The sequence below is a fragment of the Epargyreus clarus genome, unplaced genomic scaffold (assembly GCF_041222505.1).
Source record: "Epargyreus clarus isolate Ecla_fem2 unplaced genomic scaffold, WU_Ecla_fem_2.2 ptg000029l, whole genome shotgun sequence".
Lineage (NCBI taxonomy): Eukaryota > Metazoa > Arthropoda > Insecta > Lepidoptera > Hesperiidae > Epargyreus > Epargyreus clarus.
In genome coordinates, this window is record NW_027332235.1 from 11,597,888 (window position 1) to 11,612,514 (window position 14,627).

At 37.4% G+C, this 14,627-nt stretch overlaps 1 protein-coding gene across 4 annotated transcripts in view; it reads right to left on the reverse strand.

Annotated features, from left to right (window-relative positions):
• Nucleotides 1-271: 271 nt before the first annotated feature.
• LOC140754521 (protein Fe65 homolog) overlaps nucleotides 272-14,627 on the reverse strand; it is a 108,183-nt gene continuing 93,827 nt past the window's right edge. For 3 of the 4 annotated variants that reach the window (XM_073089551.1, XM_073089549.1, XM_073089550.1), the window contains 10 exons: nucleotides 13,432-13,470; nucleotides 12,679-12,893; nucleotides 11,903-12,146; nucleotides 10,533-10,728; nucleotides 9,949-10,076; nucleotides 9,025-9,233; nucleotides 8,310-8,512; nucleotides 7,310-7,486; nucleotides 6,199-6,363; nucleotides 272-5,492 (listed from right to left, as the gene is read on the reverse strand). In XM_073089551.1, the coding sequence (XP_072945652.1) occupies nucleotides 6,220-6,363; nucleotides 7,310-7,486; nucleotides 8,310-8,512; nucleotides 9,025-9,233; nucleotides 9,949-10,076; nucleotides 10,533-10,728; nucleotides 11,903-12,146; nucleotides 12,679-12,893; nucleotides 13,432-13,470 (1,555 nt within the window). In that variant the 3' untranslated portion in view covers nucleotides 272-5,492; nucleotides 6,199-6,219. The remainder of the gene's footprint in view (nucleotides 5,493-6,198; nucleotides 6,364-7,309; nucleotides 7,487-8,309; nucleotides 8,513-9,024; nucleotides 9,234-9,948; nucleotides 10,077-10,532; nucleotides 10,729-11,902; nucleotides 12,147-12,678; nucleotides 12,894-13,431; nucleotides 13,471-14,627) is intronic. The other variant, XM_073089548.1, reaches the window with a different exon arrangement.

Below are 14,627 nucleotides of genomic sequence, written 5' to 3' on the forward strand. Positions count from 1 at the left end.
AATCTATTTGCCAGTGCTGCCTTAGTACCTTTGTGTATTCTGGTCAGCGCATGAAATATTAAAAAGTAATAAATAATCTTAAAATAAGAAATAAATTGATTGTGAATTTGTAACAATACACCATATTTTATATTAAATATTCTGGCAAATTACGTAAATAGAAAATATTGTTGTTGTAAGTCAAACTATTTTCTATATTATTATTTGTACACATATTACCTTCTTTGTTGATAAAAATGTATTTAAAAGGGTTTAAAGAAACAACAAAATGTGTGTTTATGAATGTTTTTTTATTAATTTCACAAAATTATTTATTAAAAGCCACAATCTTAAGGCTTTTAAGCTGTCAAAGCGATGACCGTTCACAACTCCCATTGTTAGACCATCCAACGGTGAGCTAGAAAACTGTAGTCCGAAGCTAACTATTTACTACGTTATAAATGTTTACATTTTTTTAGAAAATATCGACTATATTTCATCCGATAAAAGGCAGTCAAAGCTTGCAATCTTGCGGCTGAGCGCAGCACACGGTTGATAAGACACTGTTTGAAGAAGTTTTCTCTACCGTGTGCCACACCCTAATATCAATATCGTTTTGTATAAACAACTCGTATCAAAGAAATATTTTGATTGGATTTTATGGCTAACTTGGTGAATTAAGTTTTCTGTAAATTTGGACACTATAATATGTAAAAGAGAATTGTTTATTCCTAATAATATCAGTAAAACAATAAGGCAATTCACATGGATATTGTCTTTCAACTTCGCGGTATTTACGGCAATATACATAGTGTTGTTTTCCATCTAACGTAGTTACTTACGCGCCATATATACTACCGTAATTACCCCAACAGTACCAAAATGCGTATTCATGTACAAAATGCCCAATTATTTCAATATTCTGATCTACATACATATTTTTCCATGTTAATTGAATCACAACATTTCTTTAATCCAAGACAAACAATGACACTTTAAATTACTTAACATTAACGTGTGAATAGAACTATATTTACGTATAATAAACAGCATAGTGTATCGTTTATACTGTATTTATAATGAGAAGCAACATTGACCTCTAATTTATTTGAAACTTGTATATTTGAAGCTAATTTGTGAAATCTAACCCGAACGCCTTACCCTAATTTGAGATACAAAAAATGACCTTAACACCAAAACCAATACCTACTATCTACAAATCCAAATCACACACGTGACCACAAAGTAGGTAGGTACAAATAAAATAAAGCTAAGGTCATTAACTCCCACACTACAACAAACAGACGCCCTAACGAGTGTAATAGACACGAAAAACACCATTATTGTAATATAAGTTAATATTTATATCTACCATTCGTCTCTGCTTTGGAACGCTCTCGGAATAAAATCATTTACGTGGGTCCCTTCGCTCTGTACATTGTCTCTCTTAATTTATAATTTAATACATAAGAAAGAACTGCTGCACTGTAAGCTCCCGACCCGGCAACCTTCGCCAATATAGGCGGCCATTTTGTTTAAACACGACACAAAATGGCGGTAATGGATGCAACAGGCGTTAACTTACAATTTATATATGAATGCGGATATACTTTAGGATATTAAATACAAATATATAATCATTGAAAGCTCAGTTTTCAAACCTTGTCAATTTGAGGCATGCGTATAAGTTATATATAAAGATTCCATATTAAGCCAAACTGGCAAATGTCCGTCCGTTCGTACATAGGAATAAATACACCACGGAAACCGTTATATTTTAAAAAATATAGAAACTTTATCTACCGAAAAGTACGTCGTTACGCTCAAAAGCTAATTTAGTTAAGCTAAGACATAAATATATGAATAATCTCATATACCCAATGCGGTGATATACAAAAAATATTTATTTCTTCCGCAATTCAATACGTATTTTATACAAGCTTAAGCAAAAATAAACTCTGTCTAAATGTAGGGCCCTATTCATAATACGTATATACTATGCTATATCCAACATCAAAGACCAAACGCTATAAAACGATTATTTATGGGCGGACACAGGCGGTGACGATTTATCGTAAACTATCGTATAGAAAAATGAGCGACCACAATACTTTTGTAGTCTGACAAGGTTTATGAACGGGGCTACCGGCGTTATACATATATCGTTATGCGTGATTTATTACTATTATTAACTTTTTCAATGTTCTCAAAAAGTTAAATTAAACGTGCTCGAATATTTGCAAATATTTTATCACTATTAGTTTAATAATAGAAAGGTATATTTTAATACTATCTATGAATAATGAATATAATGTAATATGATGTTAGTTACATACCATTAGATAATAAAGTGCACCAGTACGACTGCGGATAATCATTTCCCTTTAGCAAACATGATCAACATCTTTGGTCGCCTATGACCAATGTTATCAATCATTAATGATGTTTCAACCATGACTAACACTCATTTTACGATAGAAATACAAAGTATATTTCGACGTTATTATCAAATGTAAATGTATATTTATCTTAATGTATCATGTATTTTTCACGTTTATCACGTATACAAGTCACATCGCCCTATAACCCTTGTCGACTTTTAAGCCAAATGAGATACAAACTTTTCAATTACGACAGTTCCGATATTCGTGTCATTATTAGCTGCATCCGCACAAAGTGTTATCATTTTGTCATACCGTGCTCACATTACTTTCCAACCGAAAATACAATACAAAAAACTTAAGTGTTTATGTATTTTTTTCAGCCGGAAAGCCTTATCCGTCGCTCCATTTACTAAGTACTATATTTAATCGAATTCCATTAAGTTTACAAATTGTATTTACAGCCCCCTCCGTCCAATACCACTTATCTGATTATATTATTTTTCAATCTTAACTATCTGATTTCTTAATTTACAATCTAAAAATAATCTAACCTAAATACAAAATAATAGTATGTGCTAAATAAAGTTCACGTAACTTAACTTTTAATTCATATCAAACAATTGCGATTCATTCTAACGTGACTTAAGTTTAAGTTCTCCAAAATACATTTTATGGACTGACGTATATGTATTTTCGAAGACTAACTTTAGTCAATTCTAGTAATACTCCTGATCATCAAAGAATTGAAACCACACATAAAATCCGATATCATAATTATGTCTTACATTACCAAATCACTACGCCTTAACTAAGTTTCCACTAAAATTCTCCACCTCGATTACAATTCCACGATGAATATTATAGCTGTGATAGTATAAACAGACAATAATAAAACTAGTTTATATATATAAAACATCGAGCAAAATTTACAAAAGCATACCTACTACGACCGACTAGTAGTTTATAGGGTAACTAACAGTTCTCTCAGGAGACCAAAAACTTAAATCTATTTTAATAAAGAAGCCAAGGATATAGTGGATTTAAATAATAAGTGTTATGTTAAAACAATATTGTAATAAGCTTTCATTTATAAAGCACCAAGGTTGATCTATATTTCGCGTTGGGGAACTTCTTGCGCGTGTATTCAGAAACAGGTTTCCAGCGCCGGAAAGCTGATTCTTTACAAAAGCACGTTGAAAATATTCAGATTAAATGACTTCAGATAATTTAATTGAGCTCATAACATGAAAAAAAGCGAAATTTACGTACAGAGGTGTTTTATATGGATTCAAAATGAAATGGAAATAATACTCAAAAATTAATAAATTCATAACCAGAGAAAGAGAATATTTTAAGGAATCGATCGCCTTAAAATAACACAATTATTATTTAAAATGTAATTATATTTTTACAAATAGAAAAGGACATATATACACAAGGAAATTAATAGATGTATATACTGAATTTAATAATATATCTGATTATATATGTAGTGTTATTTCATTATTGCTTGTTACACGTTCATATAATTTGCACAATTTGATTAATAATACTAAAATAGCTAAAAACTTATTATATTATAATATGTTTAAATACTTCTCTGAAAAATTAATATTTAGTTACATATGAACAATACCTAAAATCTATAATATCAGATGCACAGATAATTGATAAAATGTCAAAATTTTTACATCTACTTTACTGAAATGTGGCCAATAAATTGTATATAATCAGAAGATATATTACATTACAGGGTCAATTAATTACAATATTTAATACGAAAAGATTTATATTAAGATAAGGTTGGATCTTAATAACATAACAAATAATATAAACCAACTTCAATGTAAACAATAATATGGCTATTTGGATTCATAATTTGGCTTCTTTCTCAATAATTCATAAAATGTATCGGACTGGAACCCCTAATCATTAAAAAATAAAAGTGATCCTTCTATGAGAAACCCCAAATGAATGCAGAGTTTTTTATCGACGAATCCAACACCACATTATTATGAATCCAAGCGGATAAAATAAAAAAAAACAAACATAGTAATCATAAAAAGTATCGAATTAGAGTGGCAATTGGTATATTATCATATTCCCATAAAATATTACCCATCACACAAAATACATGGCAAATCGGATAATAATACATTTCATATTCGGTATATATTTGATGATTATACAAGATTGTGATAAGACAATACCAAATTCTTAAATCGCAAAATATTCTACAAATATACACATAATCTAATTATTAAATACATTATGGCCAGTGTTGTAACGATATATTATTCTAATTAATTAAATGTATCGTGTATTTTTATTACCAACCAAAAATACAACTCGCAATGATATCAAAACCTGTTCCATTATTATTATTCGTATGTCCAAAGTTTTGAAATCTACATTTATGGATAACTGATATACATCTTTGAATACAACAATACAACTTGCAACGAAACACAAATCTTTATATAGGTACTTACTCAATCTCTTCCAATACTTGACCAGAATCTCATGGAAACAGGAGAACGCATACATACATACATACATACATACATACATACATACATACATAAATACATACATACATACATACAAACAAACAAACATATATGAATACACAGAAGTACACAGTAATCAATCCTGATTTAAGTGAATTAAATGATAGCAATGGTTTATTGTTATATGTGCAAAAAAAGGAAAAAGTAGTTTATTCATTTCCATTATTTTTTTTACATTCGAAACATAAATGACAATAAAATCCATTAGAATGTTCAACATCACATCATTTAACTTTACGTTCGGAATAACTCATAATTTCGATTTCGATTTGCACTCTTATCGTAACCGTATATAACGCAAATGTCTTGGGTTTTAAATTATTTTCAGATACTTTAACTATATAACTTGACAAACGAGAACGGCTCTTTATACACAGATCATATGAAAATCCTATTCGTTCCCTTACCGTCAGATTCTGGTCACATATCAACAGCGCCTGGATAACGGACATAACTAGATATGATTCGGGCGTCAGCGGACGGCGAGCGACGGTCGTGTGCGGCAAGCAGCGTGCGGCGATGCACTACGATGTCGGTTGCGCGGGCCGGTGGGGATCGCCTGGAGTCAAACATTTTGACTTTGACTTAATACAACGGCTTTTGTGTCTCAAAATACAACTTCTAAAAACAAGAAAGGCTAGAAAATAACGTGTTAAATCGTGATTGTTACTTTAGTTAGTTTTTTGATTACATTTGTCATAACCAAGTCAATGCAGTGAATAATTTAATGACTATTGTTTGTAGAATATTTATAAGTTTCAATTTAGAAAATAACCATATGTTAGAATTTAAGAGAACCTTAACATGTGGATTCTTAGATTTCAAGGGCTTACATTTACATATACATACGATAACAGCATAAATATCCTATCTGTAGATTCGTGCTACCCCCAAATAACCTCATTAAATGAATACAAAACAAAAATAAACAAAGTTTCGTAAAATTCTAGTGTTATCAGTATTTTTATGACGCGACTGTACTCGTGTACCTTGGCCTGTGAACGAGCCCACAAAAGACTCGATTACGGCGCCGAGCAAGGAGCGCTACACGCCCGCCGCTACTAGTGCGGCACATTAGATAGCGGGGTTATCACAAACTTCTTCCAACATACCTATAACGTGTGCCCGTCCGCTCAAGAGGCGCGGCGGCCGGTGAGCGAACCCACAAAGGACTTGAGCGTGCCGGCGAGGAAGGGGCCCAACATGTAAGGCTACTAGTGAAGAACATCTCATAACGGGTTTATTACAAACATCTTCCAACATACCTATAACGTGTGCCCGTCCGCTCAAGAGGCGCGGCGGCCGGTGAGCGAGCCGACGAAGGACTTGAGCGCGGCGCCGAGCGAGCCGCGCGCCTCCGCGCCGCCCGCCGCGCCGCCCGCCGCCGCCAGCGCGCCGCCGTGCGCGTCCAGGCACTTCTGGTAGCGCAGCTGGGACACGACATTATACGATACAGTACAATACAATGTATATCTTCGAAGGTGGTAGAACCCGGCCGGAGTTTAACCACAAAGGTTAAACCCCGGCGGCACCACCGCCACACCTATTTCTGCCTAATAACAGCAGTGTTAGGCGCTGCTGTGTTCCGTTTTGATGGACGTGGTAAAGGAGACATACTTTTCAGCGTAGTCTTCAGGGGTAGCGGCGCATCTGTGACCGACCTCAGGTAGGAATATCTAATCCTATCTGGGGTAGATTACAGATGTACATGGGTGGCAGAAGCCACTTACTATCAGGTGGACTGATTGCTCCTCTGCTACTCCTATATTATAAAAAAATATATATTGAGTAAAGTATAGTTGAGGCTGCTACAACCAGAAGAACCTAACTGCATTTTAATGATTTTTAGTCTATCTGTAGTTTCGTAATTTAAAAATGTTGTATAGTCCGCGTAAAACTGCTAGTCCGTTCTAAATAAAGAAATAAGTTGCGTCGCCATAGCAAATTGTATGACTAGACCTGCTCGCAACAACTTCAGAGCGGAATAGCAGTTTGGCGCGGACTACAATACAATACAATGTATATTTAATTACATGCTACATTACAACATAGATTTGATAAAAAAAATACAAGTGACAACTTTACTTCTTACTTTACGAAGAGACCCAGCACTTGAATAATTATTATAGATAGATATAATGTAACTTGCCAGTCGTAGTTGCCATAAGAGTCTATAATATACAATTTTCGAGATATCTCAACTTTCAGCTACTAATATATGTATTATATACCTTGAATCCACCAAGTTTTCCTCAAATATTAGCTACTTAATATTTTATGTATCTTGCAAGTTATTAAGCTATTAAATAAATGTATGTTATAATTGTATAATCTGTAACAACTACTGTTTAGTCGGTTGTGTAATTAATGTGTTACCTTGCAAGCCGCCTCAATAGTCTTGCAGAGCGCGCCCGAGGAGGGCTCCGCGTGGAAGGCGTGCGCCACGAACTGGTCCTGCGGCGTGTGCACGACGAACGCGCAGCGCCGCACGTCGCGCCCGATGCCCAGGAACGACAGGTAGCGCACGCGGCACTCTACTAGCGGGGTTGACTCCTGGGGACGGGTGAGAGTTAGTTTTAAAAGTGTATAATGTGTTGCAAAATATTTATTTGTTGTTGTTTTTGTAGGCCAATAACACAAATGTATAACACGAATATAGTTATAAAAATTATAGTTAGGTTTTAATGACAATCCACTAGCGGGGTGGAGGACCACTCCTGAGGAGGTGGGAGATAAGTTAATTTTAAAAGCATATATAGTGAGGTAAAAAATATCTATTTGTTTTTGTACTTGTAGGTCAATAACACAAACATTATAACACGAATAGGAAAATAGTTATAAAAAATAAAGGTTAACTTTTAAAGATGTCTTCTTAATATGTTAAAAAACTTTTTGTATATATCTATAAATTAACTCTCCGAATGTAAAAATATAAAAATGTACGTCCACTACCAATACAAATTCGAAATAAAAAAAAATATGCAGCTATAGTTCAGTTGCCGCGCTGCTTCGTAAATCCATATAAAATATACACACGGCTTCAATGTTGTAACTACACTCCAGCTAAAAGTAGTGTTACTTCAGAGTCCATTGTTAAACGACTCTCGAATCGCGAACACCATGCCATAGGATTACTGCAATCTTTCGACAGCAGTGTTGCTAATTTTGCACGCCGCAACTGCACGACGCACTGCGAATAATTTGAAGGGACCCTAAATACCAACTCACCCCCTCCTCAGTGATAGTTATCTCCTCATAGACGGCGCAACAGCGGAAGCGACGGGCGGACGGACGGTCTTAAGCGGCTCCTCCATCGGCGTTGCGAATGACGTGGCAATGACGCGCCTGGGTCGATTGGACGCAGTTATCAACTCACCCCCTCCTCAGTGATGGTGATCATGGACGGCGCGACAGCCACGGCGACGGGTCTCCAGGCGGAGGGCGCGCGCGCGGCGGCGAGGCGGTCCAGCGCGTCGTTGAGCACGTCCATGCCGGTCGCGCGCGGCACCTCCGCGCTGCCCAGGTACCGCGCGCGGACCGTCTTGCGCGGCTCCTCCATCGGTGTTGGGAATGATGCGCCTGGGTAAATGATGCGGTTGATTAAACATCTGATGATGATGATGACAGAACAAGAAGAAGATTACTTTACATTTAAAGTCTAAGGTGTAAAAGTGCCGTAATAAGACCCATAGAAAATCCGTAACAAACCTATATTTCTTCAAAAATTATAGACACTTTTTTTTTTCGGTTGAATATTAAAATTTTAACCAGTTCTATCTGATCAGTAGATTCGCAGGAAAAATGTATTCACGTGCAAGTGGAACACGTTTTTGACTGCTGTCCTTACCCATATTCTGAATGGTGGTCTTTACGTCTTACATTTACCACATGTCATGAGGTTTGCGATACAACAGATACTAATTCTAGAGTATCACTTCTTTACAAAAAGAAAGCGTTTTGATTGCAAGTCTTTCAGGTAGTTAGAAATATTCAGATACTGGAAAGAGGTCTGCAATGGCAGCAAATCGTTGGGGAAGAAAGGAGGGGGAGGGGATATATCCATCGGGCGTTTTAGAGAAAAAACCACTCACCAGACAGTGGCCGTGGGCGTCTCGCAGCCGGCAGATCAGTGGGGCGCGGCGGCGGCTGCAGCGAGCGCTCGATCATGATGCGCTTGCAGATGTCCCGCAGCGCGTTGGCGATGGAGCGCGCGGGCGCCTCGCAGCGGAACACGTGGCACATGTGCTTGCGCGTCGCGCGGTCGCGGGCCACGTACGCGAAGTCCCTGCCGCCCGTTACACTAACTTTGACACTTAGCGGCTTTTGGCCGGAGTTTGGGGTATGGGGCGTTGGGGACACCCCCACCCACCACACGGCGAGTCAGTTGTCATGAACAATATTATGGGGAAGGTGATTATCAAATGGACTCCTAAACGATGCCATAATTCACAAACTGACAAACCTATAAGTATATACACCTAAAAATTACATTAATCTACAAACCTACTTATAAATATACCTATAAATCTACTTATAGGTTGGTGAATTAATGTAATTTTAACGACTTAAATAGTAGGTACTTTAAGTCTATAAAATAATCCAGTAAATAATATTTTTTCTTAAATTTTTAAAAATGTTTTTACGTTTTAAAGTTGTTTCAAATACAGGCATTTTAATCGATCCCGTGTGTCAATAGATAAGTTAATAATATAATAATCAAAACTTTACATACCTCTCACTGTTCCAAAGAAGCATAATTAGAAAAAATACTTGTTAGTTTTTATCATATCAAAAAATATATAAAACACTTTTTTATTTCCGAAAATAAACTTTCAATTGATATAGACTTTGTACCTCAAAAACATGAAAATTAGAAAAAAGCTACAAAACAAATAATGTGCTACAATGGCAAATCAACTATTATTTGCGACAGAACTTTTATTTTTGTAAATGTAATAGATCTTCCATCTATTTAATTGTAACTAAGTCAATATAATAATAAAATAGGATCATACCGTCCGTTGTCTCTGCCGACGCCCCACACGCGAATAGTATGGATGGGTTGTGTGTGCAGGGTGTTCAGACTCTCAGGGTCAATGAGTTTGAGGGCTCCGTCGTCCAAATCCATGAATAGGTCTTTGCCCTGGAAATGAGAAATTGCAAAACTTTGTAAGGTTAGATGACAGAACACCAGTTTCTCCCTAGGTAGGGCCTCTCATTATATGAATGTAGCTGTCGTGATCTGATTTGAAGACCTTACACGAAGCAATCCAACCTAGTCTTCAGGGGTAACAATGCATGCGAGACCAATTTTAAATAAGACTCATGTCAAGATCGAGTAATCGATCGAAAGAGAGTAATCGAGTCAAGATTTTATTATACATACTCAAGAGTCCACTCCTGACGACCACATTTCAGGTACAGTCATGTGGAATTCTCATTGAAAATGCTCATTTAATATTTGTAAAATTCACTCGTGAAACTAAATTGTATAAAAAATATCATAAAGTTAACTTCATTTTCTTCAAGGATTTGCATAAAATATCCTCTAAAAAGTATTAAAGGACCATTTTCCAGGAATATACATTAAAATACTCACATCACCCCAACGTCCAACTTGGTCAAGCAAGTCATTGCGTCCCAGACTGAGGTCAACGATACACTTGTTGACCGCGCGGCTGGAGCGCTCCGGCGTGAGGTCCGCTTCGGAGATCTCCACCCAGCCCAGCGAGCGCACGAAGAAGCGCACCGCCCGCCCGTTGTCAGGCTCTGGGCGGGCGGGGTAGCTGCGGCGTCTGGGGATGAAGGCGAGAAATATATAAACTAAAACAGAAAAAAATATATAACAGAGCTCCTTGTATTGATTATACGATTTTAATATGGTTTTCAGTACACTGAAAACCATATTAAAATCTGTTTTGGAGATAAATCCTAACATAGATTTGTCCTCCTCAATTGTCATACTTCCCCCCTACATATAGATATATAACAAACCCATATACCTTCGTTGCGTCGTGTCGTGGGTACTATCTAAAGTAGATTATGACATCCTTCTCATTCTGAGAAAAGACCCGTGTCCATAAGGAGTGTCCGTGTCCGTGTCCGTGTCGTTTACGTGAGGCAAGAAAGTATTCATGTAGAAGATATCATTACAATCACGTCAAAACCATCAAGTCCAAGTAATCGTTAACACATTTCTGTCCCATTGCTGGAATAAGGTTCTCGCCAAGTCAAACATTTAGGCCACAGACCATAACCCAGCTGGCACAGTGAGGATTTGTAGACTTTACACACCTTTGAGAGCGATTTTGATAAAACTCGGAATTAAACAGGTTCCCCGTATCATTTCATAACTGCTAAAAGTTATTACAAAATTTTAGCTCTATGGTAATTGAGCAAGTACAAATCTCCATCAACATCTAAAAACGGCGGTATTTCCACACGTTTTTATGATTTACAGTTTACACACGATATTTTACACAGCGTGTGTTAAATGAGCCGTTGAAAGTTTTTCTTGGGATTCTTGACGGATATGATCTGATCGCATACTATTTGCATACAGTAAAGACAATGTATTATGACTAGGGATGGCGATTCTTTCCGAAAAATATCGATTCTTGAATCGATTCGAATCAAAGTGTGATAAATCGATTTACAAAAAATCGAGACCTAAAGAATCGTCCAAAAACCGATCTTCGATATTTTCAGGGGCGTACCCCGAATAGCTAACAACCCCTAAAATATGTATCCGCCAGCAAAAAAGTCTATAACACATTTATTAATATTCAATCTACTTCGAAAATCTAATTTCGATTTTCTAAGTTGAAATATCGATTCACTGAAGTAGTAATGGATCGAATTACTAGAAATTGATTAATTTAAATTGGAATTGGATAATCGATTTTTATGTTAAAAAAATAGATTCTTCGATAACCAGATTGCCATCCCTATTTATGACTTCTCACTCACTTGTACGCGACTTCCTCCTTCCGTTTCCTCTCTTCATGGTCCACATGGTCGAGGGCCCCATGGGTGGTGCTCCTCGTGACGGAAGTGTTCATGACATTCCCCTCGTACTTGTTCACTTCAGAGAGGTTGGAGCAGTCGCGCACCATCGAGATCCTGGACTCCCTGGCCTCGATGGGCGGCATCCTGGGGATCTCGCGTTGGATCGTGCCGCTCTTTATATGCCAGTAGTATGGACCGTCGTTGTCTGTAAGCAAGATAATATATTTCTTGAACGCTATGTTCCATACTTCAGATTCGGAAGTTTCTTAAAGAGTCAAAAAATATAAAAAGATTCTTCATGCCTATATAAACAAATAGTGTTTAGGCATTGGCATTTTCACGACTAAAAATAACAAACACATAAATATGAATGTTTCCAATACATGTTATATTCGTATGCTGCAATTTATGCTGCGGAAGTCTTGTTATACCGCCACACCTATTTCTGCCTAATAACAGCAGTGTTAGCCGCTGCTGTGTTCCGTTTTGAAGGGTGTGGTAAGGGAGACATACTTTTCCGAGGCGTTCCAGCTCGGACCTCAGGTAGAAATATCTAATCCTATCTGGGGTTGATTACAGATGTCCATGGGCGGCAGTAGCCACTTACCATCAGGTGGACTGCATAATCGTCTGCTACTCCTATGTTATAAAAAATAAAAAACCGCATTAAATTGGAGATTTTCAAAAAAGCTTAACATTAAATTATAAACAACTCCTAAACTAAAGTTAGTTCTCACCTTCATGTTTCTCCCATCCTGGAGGGAGCGTCTCCTTTTTAGGCCTCAATTTAACCGGGATAGCGTATAGATCGTCATTGGGGCCCTCTGTGGAGTGAGGGACGGGGCCCGCGTGACGTTTCTCCGAGTCCTCCTGGTCGGCCCTCTCCTTCTCTGGAGGGGGCGACTCCTCCCCCCCATTCTGTTGGGGTGGCGTTATGAGGCCGCTTTTCTCGCTGGAAAGAAAAGTTCAAAAGTTTAATAACATGCTAACCCACATAAAACTGAAAATTCGTACCTTCAACTTTGCTAAAGATCGTCACTTGATTAAATGCATAGTTTACGATTCAATCCTTACTAATATCGATTAAAATAATCGATGTTTTGGGTCCAAAAGATCGATTCTCCGATTAATCTATCTTAGATCGCCATCCCTAGTTACCGTGGGATTTCCGGGATAAAAACTTGTACAACTTTGTACAAAATTTCATTAAAATCGGTTCAGTGGTTCAGGCTTGAAGAGGAGACAACCAGACAGACAGAGTTACTTTCGGATTTATAATATTAGTAAGGATTTTATTTATGCTGCTGTATTCTCGTTTAACGCATGCAATGAACACTTGTTCTCCAACTTCGAACTGAGGTCTCCAACTTAGGCTTCAGGTAGGACCTTACGACGTAGCATTAAGTACTAAGGTCCATTATTCAAAAGCAACCCGTCAAAATTAAGTTGTACTTTTTAGCATGGAATATAGTGATACAATAGTAACTTACTTTACTTTATTGACAGGCGAGGATGCCTCGTCTTCCACTCTGAAACAAAATAAAACGAATTTAAATAAAGGTGGTGCAACCCTTCTTCATTGACTGTGGCGGTAACATTTAACATTTCAAGTATTACTTTGACAGGTAGGTAACGGAGGCTTAGCAAATTTTGAAGGTGGTAGAACCCTCTGTGGTTCGATTCCGGCGGCACCATCGCCACACCTATTTCTACCTAATAACAGCAGTGTTAGGCGCTGCTGTGTTCCGTTTTGAAGGGTGTGGTAAGGGAGACAGACTTTTCCGAGGCGTTCCAGCTTAGTCCTCAGGGGTAGCGGTGCATCTGTCGCCGACCTCAGGTAGGTATATCTAATCCTATCTGGGGTTGATTACAGATGTCCATGGGCGGCAGTAGCCACTTACCATCAGGTGTACTGCATGCTCGTCTGCTACTCCTATATTATAAAAAAAATACTATTCCTTTTTTACCTTCTGGGTACACAATACAAAAAATATATATTTACTTAAGAAGCTATTTCTAACTGCTAATTAGAATCTTATTCCACTTCTTTCAACTTCCCAGCATCTTAGATAATTTCAATGTAATGAAGACAGGTGTGGTCATAGTCATAACTCATAATCACAAATCCATTCATGAGGTTTTGGAGCGAACTTCCCACTCATTATACCGTCACGCTGCAAGACCACGATACTAAGAAGTGACGATAAATAATAGGATAAGTGAGAGTCGAAGTCACACACACGGGGTTCCGTTATTTATTTATTTTTTTTTATTTTTTATCATGACAGACAAAGGTTAATGTATTGTGAAAATTTGAACCGTCGACCTATTACGGTTTAATAAATAAAACGAAAAATAAGGGTTTTAGTATTTGTTATTAGCGGCCACCACTACATATTCAGAAGAAATACATATTATTACGGTTTACGAAATGACAGACGAACCCTGCCCCACTGGACGGACGGCCCTGTCAGAGGCGGACAGACAGCTAAGGCTTGTTCTGTTTCTACCCTTTGGATACGGAACCCTCAAAACTAATTGCGACGTTCTCGTACTAACTGGACCGTGAACATTGGATGCGGGGTGTATGCTAATGTTATCAACGTACCATATTCATGTGCGTATGCAAGCGAAATGTTACTTTCGAAGATGCTTTAATGAGTTCCGAGGAGTAAGAGGGAAAGGT